This window comes from Lepisosteus platostomus, chromosome 2 (assembly GCF_059453375.1).
Source record: "Lepisosteus platostomus isolate fLepPlt1 chromosome 2, fLepPlt1.hap1, whole genome shotgun sequence".
In the NCBI taxonomy this organism is placed as follows: domain Eukaryota; kingdom Metazoa; phylum Chordata; class Actinopteri; order Semionotiformes; family Lepisosteidae; genus Lepisosteus; species Lepisosteus platostomus.
The window spans coordinates 77,392,473-77,412,774 of NC_142612.1; the positions used below are offsets into that span (position 1 = coordinate 77,392,473).

General features: G+C 36.4%; 2 protein-coding genes across 3 annotated transcripts; both read left to right on the plus strand.

Moving 5' to 3' along the window:
* The first annotated feature begins 1,873 nt into the window (after window positions 1-1,873).
* On the plus strand, window positions 1,874-7,592 carry LOC148677264 (extracellular calcium-sensing receptor-like). The gene is made up of 5 exons (XM_088619618.1): window positions 1,874-2,161; window positions 3,141-3,956; window positions 4,127-4,354; window positions 6,111-6,234; window positions 6,471-7,592. Exons 1-5 carry the CDS (start codon window positions 1,901-1,903, stop codon window positions 7,382-7,384), a joined length of 2,343 nt encoding a protein of 780 aa, XP_088475744.1. The 5' UTR covers window positions 1,874-1,900; the 3' UTR covers window positions 7,385-7,592.
* A 4,069-nt stretch (window positions 7,593-11,661) lies between these two features.
* On the plus strand, window positions 11,662-18,041 carry LOC148677265 (extracellular calcium-sensing receptor-like). Of its 2 annotated transcripts, XM_088619609.1 has the most exons (7): window positions 11,662-12,001; window positions 12,123-12,283; window positions 12,933-13,218; window positions 13,395-14,228; window positions 14,722-14,943; window positions 15,265-15,388; window positions 16,972-18,041. In XM_088619609.1, the coding sequence occupies exons 1-7, from the start codon at window positions 11,978-11,980 to the stop codon at window positions 17,883-17,885; spliced, it is 2,565 nt and encodes an 854-aa protein (XP_088475735.1). In that variant the 5' UTR covers window positions 11,662-11,977; the 3' UTR covers window positions 17,886-18,041. The 2 variants fall into 2 exon arrangements, with proteins under 2 accessions (XP_088475735.1, XP_088475727.1); XM_088619601.1 differs by having other exon boundaries at window positions 11,663-12,283.
* Window positions 18,042-20,302: the final 2,261 nt, after the last annotated feature.

A 20,302-nucleotide genomic window follows, 5' to 3' on the forward strand; every position in this document is an offset into this window, starting at 1 on the left:
ACTAAAATCACCTCCCATGTTGTTAGATTTCAGCTCAATTTAAGAAAAAGTCTAGTGTACCCATACAGTATATATAATAAAAATAACATATTTCAGATATTGTTTGGTGTCTCTATCCCATATTTGCACTTAATTGTAATTTACCTAGAGGGTTGAAAATATTTCCCTGTGACTTACACACCTGATAGCAATAGAGACTTTCTAAAAAAAAAAATAATTATGAAAAATATTTTAAGTCGTTTTGGTTGGATTATTTAAATTAGAAGCCAACACTGCGCAGCCCTGGGGTTGTGGTTTCAATTTCTGGGCTGCTATCTGTGTGGAGTTTTTATGTTCTCAGAGCATTTTTGTGGGTTTTTTTTCTGGGTCCTCTCACACTCCATAGACATGCAAGCAGGTCAATTACCTCCTATGAAAAACTGGTCCTTGTGAGAGTCTATGTGTGCCTGTAATGGACTGACATTCTGTCCAGGGTGTACTTTGCCTTGTATCCATTGCTTGCCAAGTTAGGCTCCAGTTACCCTGTCCTGGATAAAGCAGGTAAAGGAAATGGATATTCAAATCACAATTGTAAAGCATCTACTAAATATCAATTTACTCAATTATCAATTATCAATTCTACATCCATCTCCTTCAAACGTGACTAGATATGATGCACAGGAACATACAGTATTCCAGAGTCAATATCCCACAAAAAACACTGTATTCAAATTCAGCAGGAATCTTTTAAAAAAAGAAAAAAAAAACATTTCAGCTGGGGACTCTTTTTCATCTGTGGATATTTTTAATGTCTAAAAGCATGGCTGCATTCCCTCTGAATTTTACCTTTAAATCAGCAAAAGGTAGAGATTGAAAAAGAAGCTTTTTTCAAAACACCTAATATGAAAATTATATCAAGTATATTTGGTTGGGAAAATCTGAATGTGATTTTTAATGCACCTACTGAAATGGATACTTAGATTCTGAAGATCAGTTCTATGTCCATCTGATTTTAAAACTGAGCAGACAAGGCGTACTGTAAATTCACAGAAAAATACAGGATATCAGGGAAAGGATGTCTCATGCTTATGTCACTCTATCAAAATACAGCAGGACTTTTAATCACAAGAAGTTCATTTTTATCTTGTGATGAAAAGTAAAAAAAGAAACAAAAATAAAGCCATGTAATCTCATGCAATTATTTTTCAATGACTGAACATGTGATCACATGAATTTGATTTCCTTGATTCACGTTTTAATCAGCAAATGTACCTGTTGTTATTTTCTTCTATACCACAGAACACACCAGAGATCCAGCTCACCTTTGAGAGTTCCTGCTGTGATGAAGGGGGGTTCCATCTGACGTCTGCTCTGGCACATGAGAGAGCATCACATCCAGATCTATACTGTATAAAACCAGGATGATTGCAGCATTTTGTCTCCACTTTGAAAGGAGGACTAGAAAATGTTTGTCCTGAATGTTGTGCTGATTGCACTTTCAACACTGGCCGAAAAACCCACCTGCAGGTTACAAGGAAGCCCAGAAAATCCTACATTTTCAATGGATGGAGACATTATAATTGGAGGATTATTTTCACTAACAACATCAATGATCAGCACAACCCTTAACTTCAAAAATCCTCCAGAACCTATACAATGCAAAGGGTAGGTTAAAATATGAAACTTATATTTTATTGTTAAAAAGAAACACTGTACATTACAAAAGTTCTGTGCCTTCTTGTTTTAAGAAACACAGATAATGCTTGACTGAGATTTGTTTGATACATTTTTCCTTTATGAAATTGATATTTTTTCTTCTTTGGTAGAATTAATTTCAAGATTATTGTATTCTAATCTTTCTTTAATATTTTTATGCCTATTTTCCAGAATACATTTCAGAGGATTTCAATTTGCACAGACCATGATTTTCACAATACAGGAAATTAACAACAGTACAGAAATTCTCCCAAATGTCACACTGGGCTATAGGATCTACAGTGTGTGTTCCAACATACCTTCCTCAATAAGAGGTGCTTTGAATTTGGTGAATGGCCATGAAGAAGGAGTCATTTCTGAAACCTCCTGCACCAGACCACCTAACGCTCAAGCAATTATAGGACATTCAGTATCATCTGTAACTATTGGAACTGCGACAACTGTTGGACCTTTTCATGTTCCAATGGTAAAATATATTTAAATTCCCTACATTTCACATTTCTTATGACTGCTTTTACTCTTGTAATTTTACAAGTAAAATCTGATTTTACTATCAAACTATAAACTCCCAGCCTCTCTCACCTACTGTACTGTATGTCAAGAAGCTCACTCCCCATAATTTTCTATCCTTTATTTCATTCTGTTTATGTATGATTTTGCACATCTGATGTTGTTTTGCACATTACCTGTTATCTGTTGTTGTTTTGCACATTGCCTGTTGTCTCTGTCTTTCTTTTCTTATACAATTGTGTTGTTTTCTTCTGTACTTCTTACCGTCTGAGAGCTAGCTAAATAGCATTTTGTTATGCCATATACCTGTATATGAGTATAATGACAATAAACTTGAACTTGATTTTGAGCTTACTCATACAATACTGAAAATACATACAGAAATAGTTTCAACAAGGCATTATATTTTTAATATTGTGAAATACGTTGCAAATACTACATTTTCCCAGTTGAGATCACTGCTTTTTACTCAACAATACTCATATCTTTTGTTGTCGCTTTGTTGTTTTGTTGTCAGACAACCTTTTGTTGTCTACTGACATACAAAACTGACTTAAAAAACCAAGGAAGATGCTCCTGCTGCATTTTTACTGGTAATTCATAGGTCTGTTCCAATTTAGATCCCCCAACTATGTTTTTAACTACATAAAGTAAGTTTTCACTGGTAAATTTGAAGGGTTAGCATGCCCTCTCATGCTGTCTCATGCCCCTATTTGCAAGATTGTTTTTTAAATGTTCCACCATCATTTCTCCTTGTGAAATCTGCAAAAAAATAGCAAAAACATCACATAATTCCATCAAAAACAGCACTACTGAGATTAAGGACACTACCTTTTCAAAGATTAGCATTGAGTGTGGGAAAGGAATATTATTATTAACATCCACCCTATTTATTATTCCTGAGTCTTTCCAATAATTGTTTATTTGTTATTTAGATCAGCTACCTTTCCACCTGCGAATGTCTAAGCAACAGAAGACGATTCCCTTCATTCTTCAGAACCATCCCCAGTGACTATTATCAGAGCAGAGCTCTGGCTCAGCTTGTGAAGCACTTTGGATGGACCTGGGTTGGGGCCATTAGAAGTGATGATGACTATGGAAACAGTGGAATGGCTACATTTGTGAAAATCGCACAACAAGAAGGTGTTTGTATTGAATATTCAGAGGCTTTCTCAAGTGTTGACCCAATAGAGAAAATTCAGAAAATTGCTCGCATTGTTAAACAATCCACCTCAAAAGTTGTCCTGGCCTTCCTGCCTCAGGTCGAGATGACCATGCTAACACAAGAAATGCTGCGGCAGAATATTACTGGCTTACAGTGGATAGGCAGTGAGTCTTGGATTACTTCTAGAGGCATTGCTAATCGCGAGAGTTATAAAATTCTTGGTGGGGCAATTGGATTTGCAAATGTTAATACAGAAATAAAAGGTCTAGGTGATTTTTTATTGAGCATCCATCCATCTACTGACCCTGATAATGACTTTTTGACAGAATTCTGGGAAACTGTTTTTAGCTGTACCCTGACTCGCCAGGATGGTAAAGAAAATAAGAAGCCGTGCACAGGGGCGGAGAGCCTACGAGAAGTGAATAACCAGTACACTGATGTGTCAGAGCAAAGAATCCCTCACAATGTTTACAAAGCTGTGTATGCAGTGGCACATGCGCTGCATGATCTTCTGACATGCAAACCTGGGAGAGAGACCCTTTTCAACCACACATGCGTGAACAAGATGGAAATCTCACCGTGGCAGGTAAGAAGGGACCTTATAGTAATACTATCATGGTGAAAGGCACTATAGTAAGCAGCTACTGAAAAGCAGCTCTTGTGTTTAGTTCTCTAATGCAATCTGAAATCTAAAACAGCGTCACGAACTAATAGTAAATACCAAATTAACACTGAACATAATCTGCATTTGTCTAGGTACTTCATTACCTGAAAAATGTTAATTTCAAAACTAAAACTGGAGAACAACTGTCTTTTGATGAAAATGGGGATCCAGCAGCAAGATATGAATTAGTGAATTGGCAGCTCAGTACAAACGGGAACATAGACTTTGTTGTGGCTGGATATTATGATGCTTCTTCTACAACAGGGCTGCAATTCAGAATGAACAACATCAGCATGGTCTGGGCAGGCAGACAGATTCAGGTAATGCCTTACCCAGTCCATTCATTCTCAGCCTTACTGCTTGTTTAAACGTATTGAAGGATGAACACGATTTGTGTATTTAATCTATTGTGTAGCTTGCTAGATATACTGTATACAGTATAGATATGTCTAAATCAAGACGTAAAAACAGATAAAATTATTTAATGATGCTACAATTAACTTTTTCTTTTTACACAACGTTTGCATTTCATTTTATCGTTTCATCCTAGAAGTGATTTGCAGTCATTAGAGACGATGAAGTAGTTTTTCATCATACGTTACTTAAAACGGTGCTACAGTTTCTTCTTGCTCCTAATGTTAGACATAAAATGCGTTGTATTACCTGATTATTGATTTACAGTAAATGTACACACGTAACTACCGTAATATCTCCTTCGTGTTAACCAAGGCACACCACCAAGTTAATGCTCACATAAATTAAACAACTTATTTTTCAAATCGCGCAGGATATCCAGTAAATCAAATCATCGTCTCTTTTCACACTAACAAAACAATTTTCTAATAGACCAACAAATTATTGAGGTCGCACTGACCGCTATATGCAAACAGCAAAGCATGTCAATATCACCAGTTTTACCAGCTAATTCAAAACACTGCACCACATGCTCGATATCGTAAGAAAATAGGCACCTGTAGATTTTCAACAGCGATTTTCAACTTCCATCCCAGACAGGGCAAAGCAATGCGTTTCTAAATAAAGCCATTCTGCTGACGCAGTTCAAAGCTGAACCACCAATTATTACAATTCTACGGGAAAATGCAATCGCTAAAGCTCAACATCTGCAAAACATATCAAATGAAAGTTATTTACCATGAAACTGTGAAAACTGCATTCGAATCAACAGAACCAGAGTTGTAAGGGACATAAATTCTCTATAACTAGAAAAAAAACTGGATTTCAGCCCATCATCACACTGACCGATTGATTTGATAGGTAGAATTAGTTGTCAGTCAATGAATTCTGACCATTCAGAACCTTAGGAGGGAATTACAGGTGTGAAAGAATAATAAGCACAAACCAAGCTTTTGTTCATTTTTCTTTGTCCGTCTGACAATCAAGTGAAGCTCAATCAGATTTTTATCATCTGGTGATCAGTTTACACCTGAAGGCTAGTAAGAAGCATCTTTTACTGCCTAAACTCTATATGCAGTATAGCACTTTTTAGCACTGTCTAGAGGCTTTTAGAAATAATAATGGATTTTAAAATTATTTCTAATATATATTTTTAAATTTTTGGAAAGGCAGAAAAAAACATTTTGGGTCCTGACTTCATAAAATATATAAGCAGATTTTTCTTTAGATTTGTTCAATTTAAAGCCAGCAGCCATCTCACCCTACAGCTCACAGCTGGCAGCCCACTGGAGCTCAGCAGGTGTGAGCCTGGTCAGTACAGTACCTGGATGTCTCAAAGTTTAAAAGTGGTAGTGGGCATTTTCAGCTTTCTCGGTGTACCACAACATGCATTTCTTGTTTTTTTTTCTGCACATTTCTTTCTATAGAGTGGACAGTGTAAGGTACACTAAATGAGAAATTTGATGATTCAGACTTAAGATGTTCAATTTAAGCCACGAACCTGGCCTCTACTGTCTATACTTCCCAAGATACCGCAAGATGTTTAAGGACACATCCTTCCAAGAGGAAATTGCCCCTGGGTTCAAATGTGAAATTTAACATTTTTAGTAAAATTGACTGAAAATGTCAAGAACTATCATATTATTGTGTGTTGATTTCAAGGTGCCTGTGTCAGTGTGCAGTGAGAGCTGTGCTCCAGGCACTCGGAAGGCTGTTCAGAAGGGAAGGCCTGTCTGCTGCTTTGACTGTGTACCATGTGCTGAAGGGGAGATCAGCAACCAAACTGGTAAATAGTGTAGAACATAGAGATATACAGTACTTAATTAACTTTTGCATTTCTCTTTTCTTCATATTTTCTGGGATTAAAAATGCTCATTACGGTTACTAGTTAAAATCTTAAATAATGGCTATACACTTTCCTTAAATGTAAATACAGACATTTTGTGGAGAAAGGATATTGCTCTCTTTTGATATAAAAATAACTATTTTGTAATTAATTCTCTTTGTAATATTTTCTTTTAGATTCTATTGACTGTACTAAGTGCCCTTTGGAATACTGGTCCAACGATCGGAAAGACAAGTGCATCTTAAAGGAGACTGAATTCCTATCATACGGAGAAATAATGGGAATACTACTAGCTGTGTTTGCTTTACTGGGAACATTTTTAGCTATGGCTACAGCAATTGTCTTCTTTAGGTTTAAAGACACTCCCATTGTTAAAGCCAATAACTCTGAACTGAGTTTCCTTCTGCTCTTTTCATTGACTCTGTGTTTCCTCTGTTCACTTACTTTCATTGGCCAGCCCTCTGACTGGTCCTGTATGTTGCGCCACACAGCATTTGGGATCACATTTGTCCTGTGCATCTCTTGTGTTCTGGGGAAAACAATAGTGGTGTTAATGGCCTTTAGGGCTACACTGCCAGGCAGTAACATTATGAAATGGTTTGGCCCCACACAGCAAAGGTTAAGTGTTCTTGCTTTCACTCTCGTACAAGCTTTGATATGCACCTTATGGCTGATTCTATCCCCCCCTTTTCCCAATCAAAATATGAAATATTATAAAGACAGAATCATTCTGGAGTGTGACCTGGGATCTGCAGGTGCATTCTGGACTGTATTAGGTTATGTTGGGCTCCTCTCTGCCATGTGCTTTGTGCTCGCTTTCCTGGCTCGGAATCTACCTGATAACTTTAATGAAGCCAAATTCATTACATTCAGCATGCTCATATTCTGTGCTGTCTGGATCACCTTTATCCCAGCGTACATTAGCTCTCCTGGGAAGTTCACTGTAGCTGTAGAAATATTTGCTATTTTGGCTTCTAGTTATGGTTTGCTTTTCTGCATTTTTTCTCCAAAATGTTATATCATATTGCTGAAACCTGCAAGAAATACCAAAAAACATATGATGAGCAAAATGCCTTCAAAATCCCTATAAACTTCAATGGTTATCAAATCTTTCTGATACATAAGCATCACTTTAGACAAGATATTAACATCCTAAAAGCTTAAGGAATATATTGTACATGCACATTGTCTTAACATTCAATTGTTCATTTAATTGTTGAATTTAACTGTTCATTGTACAAAAATGCTTGATCAAAAGTAAAAAACAGATGTACAAAAAGAGGTTATTACTGTTAAATAATCATTGCAAAAATAATATGTTATACTGTATACTGTTTTAATATGTACTACTACTAATAAAATATAACAACATACTTTTGGCTCTCTATTTGTGCAGTATACAGTAAGACCCACAAGTAAAACTCCTGTGTTATGAGGGAAAGAAACATATTTGTTAATGTAATAGTAAAGATACACTTCTTAAAGAATGGTGGAGGAACAAAATAATTTCAGTAGTATTTAAGAAGGTAAAGAATGACTTTTTTAATAATACACTTAGACTGAAACTAAGACTAACAGGAAATGTAAGGAGAAAGATTGTTTATGTACAGTAAACATGCTTACTGTATGTTATGTATATGTACCTTTAGAAATTACACAAGCAGCTCTGCTGTTTAATAAAAAAATACAAATATCCAGAATTTCTAAAAATTCCATTTTGTGTTATGTTTGTGAGTGCATGAGAATAAGAGCTGTATTTCATACACGGTAAAAATTAGAAAATAAAACATAAAGCACTCAAGTCACTGGACCACAGCCAGAGAAGTGTGTTCTGCGCCTTCTTTTTCTTGAAGAAGTAAGTGACTAAGAAGGCTTCCCAGTCACTTAGCCTACACTTACTTAATCACACTGAAACCCTTCGAACATGGAAAATGTGAAGTAACAGCTCAATTGCATATAGTCTGCATTTCCGAAATAAACGTTTGATTAACTTATTTATAAATATCACAAAGCAAACAAAGCTCTTTAGGAAAGTAACACAAAAACATAACACAGTGTAGGTAAAAGTTTTTTATTTTTCCTTTATTATTATTATTTAAGTTGTTTTGATTCACAAGAGACGTACATTCTTCCCTTCCTACATGACCCCAACAGTGCCCTTGTGGGTATAGTCTGGTTCTTTACTAGTTAACCCTCTCTCTGCCACAATGCTTCACTGAGAAATGCCTAAACAGCATAATTCATGTCAAATAAAAGCATATGCATAGAGAAATCTGTCAATGCATTTTTCTTTTCTGAATAAAGTACAGTATATGTTGTAGGTGGGGTGCTTTAAAAAAATGACATCTTGTAGTGTTTTAAGAAATAGAAAGAGGATTCCTCTGCAGCAAGTTTTGTTAGATAGTTTCTCGAGCTTTGTGAATGTTATTGCAATCTACATTGAGTAAACTACCTTGGCTGTACTTTGAATTTCTGTTTTTGGAAGAATTCAGGCTGTATTTCTATATTAAAAACAAACAGTAATGATTTCCAAGACCTTACATTATTTCTTTGGGAATGAAGGGCCTGGAATTATTACATTATTCCTTTGGGAATGAAGGGCCTGCATGGCAAATCCCACATTAAAATGTGTGTCTGTGACAAGATGTTTGTTTGCTGTTTTCCTCTAGAAGAAAACTTGTGAACTTTTTGACAAATGCGTACATTTAGAATGATACTGCTGTTCTTGTCATGAAAAGAGATAAGTGATTGGGTGGTCTCCTCTCATCTCTGTAGCTTTACAGAGTAGTGCTACATTTCAAGTATTATTTATACTCACGACTAAAGCTTTATCCAATTAATAATAACAAAATTGAAATATATTAGACAAACCATTACAAGCATTTTCTGGTTAAGTGTCGGTATCTTTACCACGATAATTAAACTTTGAATTGCATTACTAAAGAAATAACAACAATTTGATATTCCAGACATCTGTTAAAGGAAACACCTTTTGTCTGTAGTGTTTTCAACCTAAACACTACAGGCAGGCTATTTGAGAGATGGCTTTAACCCTCCCAAAAACAGTCTGGAGTGACTCTTGGACATTTTCATAAATATAAGTAACAACAGTAGAATCTATTTAAAATACTTGAATTTCAGCAATCAAGCTTCATGCAAAATGCACCAGATTTTCTAGCATTCACCTATAGAAGTGTATCATTTTGACAGATGTACAGTGCCGTGCAAACGTATTCACCCCCCTTGGACTTTTTCACATTGTATTGTGTTACAACATGGAACCATGATGTACGTACAGTATTTAACCGATAATTTTTGCCGCTCATCAACACAAAGTACTCTATAATGTCAAAGTGGAAAAAACATTTTACTAACATTTTAGAGACATTTTACTAAATTAAAAATAAAAAACTAAAAAATAATTGAATGGATACGTATTTTTTTCAACGAAGGCTTTCTTCTTGCCACCCTTCCATACAAGCCAGATTTATGAAGTGTGCGTGCTGCTGTTGTCTCATGGACTTTCTCCCATCTCTGTCATGGAGGACTGTAACTCCTTCAGAGTTGCCATAGGCCTCTTGGTGGCCTCCCTTACTACGGCTTTTCCTGCCTGACACTCAGTTTTGGAGAATGGCCAGTTCTGGTCAGATTCACAGTTGTTCCATATTTTCTCACCTTTTTAATGATGGACTTCACAGTGCTTTGAGGTATATTCAATGCTTTGGAAATGTTCTTACAGTATATCCTTGACCTGACTGGTATTTTTCAAGAACCTGGTCTCAGATCTGCTTGGAATGTTCCTTGGTCTTCATGGTGTAGTGTTTCCTTGGAAATGCACTACCTAAGTGGGGAAGCTTCCAGACACAGGTGTATATATTCTGAAATCATGTGAAGCAACTCAGCTGCACACAGTAATTATGTGACTTGGAGAAGAGAGTTGGTTCCTTTAGAGGTAATGTAGGCGTGTCAAAGCAAGGGGGTGCATTCAATGATTTTCTGTTGTTTAGTTTTAATTAATTTAGTAAAATGTCTGGATTTTTTTTTTCACTTTGACATTATAGAGTACTTTGTGTTGATGAGTGGCAAACATTCTCAGTTAAATACATCATGGTTTCATGCTGTTACACAATAAAATGTGAAAAAGTCCAAGGGGGGTGAATACTTTTGCAAGGCACTGTATATTGATAGGCTGCTTCTTCATCCTAGCGTTAATCCCGCATCGGCAGGGACCACCCGTCTCCATTTGGCACAGTCATAGGTGTCCTCCGGGGCGACGTCCACTTTCCGCATGTCTTCAGTGATCTGATCCATCCACCGCTTCGAGGACCGCCCTCGCGGCCGTCGACCCTGCGGGCTCAGTCACATCGCTGTCTGTGCCGCCGTGTGCTCACCACTTCTCATCACACCGCAGTCTTCCTTCTCGCATCTTCTCCCTTATTGGTGCCACTCCCATGCGTCGACGGACGTCGTCATTGAGGACGTGGTCAAATCTTGTTAGGCCGAGACACCACCGGATCATCCTCATCTCCATGACATGGAGGGCCTGCTCATGCCTGGAAGTTGCTGGCCAGCGTTCCGATCCACACAGGGCGACAGGGTGGACAACGGTCTTGTAAACTTTGGCCTTGAGTCCATTGGCTGCTAAAGATGTAGAAATGTGGCAGCAATCAATGGGTGGACAGTCAGCTTTCTGAGCTCGAAGAGTTGCATTTAAGAAACACGTGGTAGTGTGGGGTCATAGTTTGGGGGCTGGACTTTGAGTTAGAAAGCTGTGGATTCAGGTAACAGATCGATCGTTACTTGAAAGTAATGTACTTCACTCTTTAGTAAATTGCTTTAGTAAAAAATGCCCAGGAGTATACAGTACATACAGTACGTACAAACATCAAATGTTTTACATACAGTTAGTGCAAGTAAGGTTAAATAATAAAATGGCTTTCTAGTCACGTCAGTCAGCAAGAGTGTATTGGTTGCTCTCTACTTTTTCACTCTCTTACAGTACGTAATTAATTTGTGTAATATCTGGACAATAAATTCAAAACCTGAAAGGTATTTTGAGTATTTAAGGTGGCTTTTTCCCAAAACTTATATTCCAGAACATGATCCATTAAAAGACAGTGTACATGTTCCGGTGGCTTTCTTTTTGAAAAAAAGACACTGCTCTAAAACTGATGTGCCGTTACTGCTAAAAGTACAAAATATCGAAGGAACACAAAATTCCTACGTCTGAAACAAAATTACAGTATTTCCAAACTTAAACGTGATACAGTAGATAAATCGGCGGAAACATGAATATTAAACTACCGGTGTATCTTAATTTTTCCATTGCGGCGCAATCCATATTCAAACAGCATCATCGAAACATCAAGGGACAGAGTGAACACACCACAGAGCAATAGTTTGATACACAGCCATCTGCAACTGATACAGCCGTCAAATGGCACTTGTATGAGCTGCTGCTGCTTACAAAAACAAGTTTGAAGCAGTGCTTCAGATATTTAATGCAGCATCTTCGTTAATTTAATCTCCTTGACCATTGTTTGCTTTATTTTTATCTGAAACTTTGAAAAGATTGCTCCACGTTATCTAAACACAGTGAACGGCTGTCACCAGCGAAGCTGAAATGATTTAGCCTCCAGAGATCACGGTTTATTCTGCATTGTGCACACGGCTGACTAAAATCATGCATCTTGACCATGTGGGATTTGTAAGCGCATATAAAATAGAACAATCACAATAATATGTTCTGTGTTATTTCTCTGCGTTACTTGTAGTGCATAATGGATGTGTGCGTCGTGATGTTTTCTGTGTGGTATTTCTCATTTCAGGTCTGCGCTGAGTGGACATGTAGGATACTGGGAAATTTCGGAATGCCTGCTTTATTAAAGAATGGGGATGTTATAATCGGAGGTATTTTCCCCGTTTTTAACAAACAAGAACACATCTACACCCCTTTTCAAACGGAACCACCAAAAGCAAGCTGCGTTGGGTAAGATATTTATAATTGCGAAATTGCGGTCAATTAAATTGGGAAAGGTTAATGCAATTCAGAAAGGTAAAAACAGTTTTCGCCTTGGTAGCATTATTCTAATTATTGTTGTTGTAGCCAACCCTGTCTATAGGGACACCTTACAAGTCCTGTGTTTATATGAAATTTACAGTAACAAACCGTTGCTGAGATTAACGACCGAGCACAGTAAACTCGTTAAACTGATCAACATTTAGTTCACTGTTCCTGAACATCAGACCAACCGAACTGCTTATAATTATTAGTGATTTGACAGTCGTCGCTTACAGGAATCACACGTATACTAATAATTAGATCTAAAATGTCAATTAATCATAACAGTGACTGCAAGAAAACACCAACAACAGCAAATACCATGAATCTATACTTCATGGACAGTCTGATGAACAGTTATTACTACTCTGCGGTATGATTGAGCGGCAGTACTCGGCTTTTAAAGGTGGAGAGACGACCCACTTAGACCTACTGTAATACATTTCATTTTAAGGGCAATTTTAAATAACCTGACTGAATGTATTCAGCTGATCTTGGAGTCCCACCCTGACCATTTTAAAAAGGGCCAACAATGCCCTCCATACAGTAAGTCTGTGATGTTGTACTGTTTTATTAGGTTTGATCTGCGAGCATTTCGATGGACACAAGGAATGATATTTGCCTTAGAAGAAATTAACTCAGACTACAGTTTGCTTCCCAACATTACACTGGGATATCAAATCGTCGACTCCTGTGCCTCTCCCACTCAAACTTTAAGAGCTGCTTTCACATTGATAAACGGACAAGAGCAGATACAGTCTGATTCAGGATGTAATATTTCCATGCCTGCAGTTATTGCTGAATCTGGATCTTCTCAATCAATAGCAATTGCTAGGACGATTGGACCCTTCACAATGCCTTTGGTAAAGCTTAATCTCTTACTTTATCTCTTATTAACATCAAGAAGCTGCAAAGTCTGTGTGAACATTGCATGCATTGCTCTTAGACTACTATACAGTATTACTCTAAAATGCACACAATTAACATTTTAACATGCATTAATATATTAATATGAGTCTGTATTTTCATATTTTACAAGGTCAGCTACTTTTCAACTTGTTCGTGTCTCAGCAACAAAAAAGAGTTTCCAACTTTTTTCCGCACAATTCCCAGTGATTTTTATCAGGCTAAAGCATTAGCTCTGCTCGTTAAGCGCTTTGGATGGTCGTGGATTGGAGCTATTGAATCTGAAAATGATTATGGAAGATTTGGGGTTCAGTCTTTCACAGAGGAAGTTCAGAAATATGGTGTTTGCATCGCCTTCACCGAAACCATTTTAAGGACCTACCCCAGACATAAAATACTCAAAGTAGTTGACACTATCAAGGAGTCAACAGCAAAAATCATACTAGCGTTTGTTCCAGAAGGTGACCTGTATCCTTTAATGCAAGAAATTACAAGACAAAATATTACTGGAATACAGTGGATCGCAAGTGAGGCATGGGTAACAGCAGCGAGACCCTCCACTGAAGAAATATTCAAGTCTTTTGGTGGCACAATAGGGTTTGCAACTCGCAAAATGGCAATTCCAAAGTTCAAAGAATTCCTGCTCAACGTCCATCCATCTGTCTATCCTGGCAGCAGTTTTGTTAAGGAATTCTGGGAAAACATATTTGGGTGGAGTCTGCTTTTGAAAGAGGAGCCCCCTAAACACAATGGTACTCAGGGCAGCACTAAGACATGCACAGGAAAAGAGAGACTGGACGCAATAGAAAATGCTTTCTTTGATGTCTCACAACTAAGAGTGACGTACAACGTATACAAAGCAGTGTATGCTGTAGCACATGCACTTCATGACTTACTGTTCTGTGAAAAGGGAGAAAATAGCACCATTAAACTGTGTGGAGATATTGCAGGATTGAAGCACTGGCAGGTACAGTAAGTAAAACTGGAAATGCTTTCATATCTGTGTGGGACTGTTCGCAAGACAGAGGGAGAGGGAGAATGTCAGAAAGTGGATAAAATATTTTAATTTGCACAATGTGATATAGAGAGGCATTTTATATATACTGTATATTGCACCATGCACATTAAAATAATGTATCTGCTTTCTGTCATTATAGCAGGGTAGCAGGACAAAGCAAACACTTTTAATTCAATACTTAATATTATACATGGTACAATATATGGGTATATATACCTAAAGGGTACCATGGCAGCCCAGAGATCTAGATATGGGCAAGAGAATGAACAAGCCAGATAGATAAGATTCGCTAGACCAGAGTGCAATAAACCAGAGCGATGTGGAGTGCGATCCAACTTGATTACATTGTTTTAAAATTCTGTCTAACAGTGAAGCTGTAAATTTATTTAACTATATACAATAATTTTAACATCTTGGAATTCGTTTGTTCTGTATTGTCAAGGTCACCGAACATCTAAAAAGAGTCAGTTTTGTAAACCAGTTTGGAGAAGCTGTGTACTTTGATGAGAACGGAGATCCCCCTGCTGCCTATGACATTATAAACTGGCAACTTAACAAAGGAGTGGTCAGCCATGTGACAGTGGGTCACTTTGATACATCACCAGATGGAGGCAGTCAGCTAGTGGTTGATGAGGACAGTATTGTCTGGAGCACTGGGAGAGAGGTAATATTTTAAATATTTAATGTCAAAATCCATGTAATAATTTTATGGTCCTTAAAAGAAGGCATTATAATTCATATACTTAAAAACCCAGGCAAGTATATACTGATAATGAAAAATGCTGTCTGGCAATCTCATAATGCACCTTTTTTCAGAGTTCAAACGTACAGTACATCTGCAAATCTAATTTCCCACAAATGACATCCAATCATAAAATTTTACATAATACTGTGATGGATATTTTGGCCATATTTCCTTTCTTTCACAATGTTTTTTAAATGTTTAACTAAAACTTAATATTTCTCACTTTGTTTCTCTCTTCAGGTTCCTAAAGCAGTGTGTTCTGAAAGCTGCCCCCCAGGCACAAGAAGAGCAGCCAGGAAAGGCCAGCCCATCTGCTGCTTCGATTGCATTCCTTGTGCTGATGGTACCATAGCAAACACCACAGGTATGAACTATATATTAAATATATTTACAGAAATATGTATATTATTTCAGTAAAATGTGATATTGCATTTTTTTAAATCAGCACTTTTAGTTTTTTCACTTCTACAACTTGTCAATGTAAGGCCATGATCATAACAATATTTTGACTTGCCCACCAATCAAAATTTTCAAATTATGTTTTTCAAAAGAGTATTAATCAGCTTCTTGTTTTACTCAACAGAATCCACCCATCATGGGCTTAGAATTTGTCACTGGTGGGTAATTTAAGATACAGATTTACATTAATTCAATTGACTATCTTTCGCCACACAAGAAAGATGTAGTTTAATCAATTTTTCAAACTGTCAAGTAACTCAGAATATATAGCTTTACAAAACAAATGAGATGTATTTATGAATACAGAATTTCTCAGCTGGTACTTACTAATTATTTTAGGAATCTGTCAAAACTTTTAAAACATACAGTATCAACCAACACTACTATAATATAAAAATACTACAATACTACTATAATATAAAATCACAATGCATTTAGGGGGGTTGGATCAATAAATATGTTTTAAAAATTAAACATATATAATATATATAATACTTCTAATGGTTTATCCAGGAGGTTTGCATGATAAAATGAGGAGGTAAAATGTTTTAATAGGGTGAAAAAATCTCAACTGCTTCAAAATGGATCCTAATGTAGAAACAGACACTGGAACATCTCAGTGTCACTAAACTGTAAATGTAAGAGGTCACCTCACAATTTGGACAGAATCCTGCCTTTAGGCAGCACTGTATATGTAATATATTAATTGGAATTCCATGTTTACGGTAAGTAAAGAATTAGAAAAATCAAAGTAGAGTTGAAAAAGAGGCATATTGTAAAAATGTATATTTCTTTTTCCTATGATATTTTGCAGGTTTTGCCAGTGTTCCACTATGCACTCTTACAGTATATGATTTTCTGCATACAGATACAGAGTACAATGTCAATTCATTTTAATATTCAAGTTAATTTAAAAGAAAAAAAAATGTATATTTTATAACTGATTAAATGCATTGAGAATAATTATTGGGTGGTTTAATTTATTGATCTACTCTTCTTCTTCTTCTTCTTCTTCTTCTTCTTCTTCTTCTTCTTCTTCTTCTTCTTCTTCTTCTTCTTCTTATTATTATTATTATTATTATTATTAATGATTTAAATATCAATGGTACTAAATATGAATGTATAGGTCAGTTGATTAGGGTGGGTGTTGTCTTTGATTTGTACACTTCAGCAAATTTTATACTGTATTTGTAATTGTAAGATTGTATATTTATAATAAAAAGGCACAGGAAAATTCTCTTTGACTGTGTTCTCTACAATTGTTAAAAAATAAATTTAAAAATCCAGAAAGAATATGTATAGTGTATTGTGCTGTATACTGTATTTTTTCTAGTATAATAGTTTGTTCTTGGGCAAAAAACCTGTTCATGATCCAAAGGCCATTCGGAAATAATGGATAATGGACACTCCTCCCCCCTATTATTACATTAAACCAAGGGTTAATTATTATCTCTGTTTTGTTCACCCTTTTCAATTGTTTATTTTCAGGTGCCGCTGAGTGTATTCATTGTCCACAGGACTACTGGTCTAATGATGGAAAAGACAGCTGCATCCTCAAAGACATCGAGTATTTTTCCTACTGTGATGCAATGGGAATCACACTCAGTACTGTGTCATTGTTTGGACTCTGCTTGACAGTAGCGACTATTTCAGTCTTCTTTTCCTTCAGAAGCACACCCATTGTAAAAGCCAACAACTCTGAGCTCAGCTCTCTCCTGCTGTTCTCTCTGCTGCTGTGTTTTCTCTGCCCTCTTACCTTCATTGGGCAGCCAACAGCCTGTTCCTGTATGTTGCGTCACACAGCCTTTGGAATCACATTTGCACTTTGTATTTCCTGTGTGTTGGGAAAAACAATAGTTGTTGTAACAGCTTTCAGAGCCACTCTTCCCAACAACAACATGGCAAAAAACTTTGGGCCAGTTCAGCAGAGGATCATAGTTTGTTCTTGCACAGCTGTGCAGGTTGTAATCTGTGTGCTGTGGCTTAGTTTGAAACCTCCCTTCCCTGACAAGAATTTTAAACTCAGTAATAAAAAGATCATTTTAGAATGTAACACAGGATCAGAAATTGCATTTTATGCAGTATTGGGCTATATAGGCCTGCTTGCAGCTACTTGTTTGGTGCTGGCTTTCTTAGCCAGGAAACTGCCTGATAATTTCAACGAGGCCAAGCTGATAACTTTCAGCATGCTCATCTTCTGTGTAGTTTGGGTCACCTTCATACCAGCGTATGTCAGCTCACCTGGAAAATACACAGTTGCAGTTGAGATTTTTGCAATTTTGTCTTCAACATTTAGTCTGCTTCTTTGCATTTTTGCACCTAAGTGCTACATAATTTTGCTTAAGCCAGAGAAAAACACTAGGAAACACATTATGGGAAGCATGCATTCAAAAAGACTATAGCTATTCCTTAATATATTTGCTATTTACTTTTTACATAGAATATGTTTGCTTTGTCAGCTATGGAAAGAACATGAGATAAAACATTATATTTTGTAAATACTGTTTTTGAATTATTTTTTTCTTCTTTGAAATAAAAGGTACTGTACTGTAAATTAATTTAAAAACATGTTTTCATCACTTTTGACAACTTTTATTGTTCATATATATGTTCTTCCTGAAAAAGTTTTATTATGTTAAAATGCAATCACCTGAAGCATTTTATGAGACTTCTGAGGCCTGGAGAATGATCTTTTAAAATGTCAATCATCTGTATTGCAGTCAGACCAACATTGCAGTTTCCTACTCCTGACCTTGAAGTCTTACGTTTGGATTTAATGCTATTTTGGATTTAGCTATTTTATTCACAACTTAAGAAGGTTAAAATAACAAATTAGCACCAAAAAAGCCTTGCAGCTCAATTAACAGTATAAGTACAGTACCAGTCTCCCTCTGGTGGTAGATTAATATAAGTATGTAATAAAATTTCAAGAATGAATGCAGTGATTTGCATAGTGCACTAAAGAAAGTTTTCATTAAGAATTCAGTGAAAAGAAGTCCAAAAACTCTAAAAAATAACAATAATCAAACCTGGTTACTTCAAATGAGTACTTTGCACACAGAGGTTTATATTGTTATTCTTGGCCATTTCTTGTTGTCTTTAGTACTGAATTTTCTTTAACAATTTATTTTATAATTCATTTTGCAAAGACTGTACACATTACAAGCACAAATTGAAGAATTCAAGAATTTAGTTTTATAGAATGTCCATTTTTTTCGCCCATACAACAAAACCATTCTTAATGAAAGAATGTATGAATACACATAATACCCTCTTGGGTATTTGTTTTAAGGTTGCGGCTTTTGTATAACAAATAACCATCATTTGCAGACTTTGAAACAGAACTAATATTCAGTACAGGATCATAGTTTGTTCTTGCACAGCTATAAAAATTGTAATCTGTGTGCTCATAATGTTTTCTATATATGTTCAATACTGAATGCCTACAGTACTTGATTTGCTCACTAATCATACGTTCAGTATATGAAACGTGAATTTAGGAGTTTATGTCCTTCATGATCTCTAGATGTCAAGAGGCAGACAGGTAAGGTCTGCCCACTCTAGGAAACTGGGAAAAGAACAGAGACCAGGCCACAGATGTGAAGTGATCATCAGATCGTTATTTCAGCTCAAGGCACAACACATTACAGCTGCGTAAGAGGAAAAAGAGAGCTCTGCAAGTTTCTGTGACAGGTCATTTAAAGCTTGTAAAAGAACAACCATATCAAAACTGCAGTTTAGTCGCCACTTTCTCCTGCTGGTAAAACTGACACATTACCATAGTCTGCACTTGAGACTGAGCCTTCGCCACCTGCTTGCTACTTAAAGTTTATTCAGCAATTTGAAACAATCTGCAGTCTGACCTTCTTATTTTGTCAGCTAATGTATACAGCAGCTTGTTGATTAGACAATTTGTTACTGTCAGCTGTGTGCATACTATTTTTAATCAAATGTTACAAAAAAGGTTTCTATTGAAACTTGTTAGGTATATCCAATATACCTATATTAATATACCTATAGCAATACAAGCAGGTAGGTTAAAGGTTAACAGTGCTCCGGTAACAGATACTAACTGTAAAATCCAAGTTAATAGTACTCTGAATACAATGATGTTATACAAAAGATAAAATCCAATCTCTTGAAAAATGCTCTCCAAAACTGATGTGAAAAAACCATGGTTCACATTACATGTGCCCTGCAGCTGAATTAGACCTGACTCACACACATCTTCTCCTGTAGCTGGTCTGGTGTGACATTATCATCAGGAGCCACTTCTGCTACGATTAGTGACTTTACCTTAGTTCTCTCACCTGAAACCTGCATTTTATTCCCAACTAATAAACTCAATAAATAGGGAAAACATGCAATGACATGTCCACTCAGACACTTTTATACAGGATGGTATTTTAAAATTGCCCTTAGCCTGAAATGCACTGTATTAAGGTTTAGATTACACTTTCTCTAGAGGCAACGCCTGTAGTAAAGGATGAATTGGGACTCACTGGTGTTCAGAACATTCCCAGATGTTTAAAAAAATAATTGAAAAGATTTGTGGTTCTTAGTTTTTTGTTGCCATTATACTGCCGTGGGTGTGAGTGAACATCAGGTCATAAAGTAACCATATACTGTAGATTATGGTTAAGGACATGTTTAGCAACTACAGTAATCCAAATAAGATTAAAAATCACCACACACAACACAGTTATGGGAATATCTAGAAGATCAGCCAGTTCAGGATTCCAATGGATTTAAGAATTCCTTGATCTTTCCCTCAGAAGGCTTCTATAACAACTTTAGAGGTATTAAGATGGAAAACCAA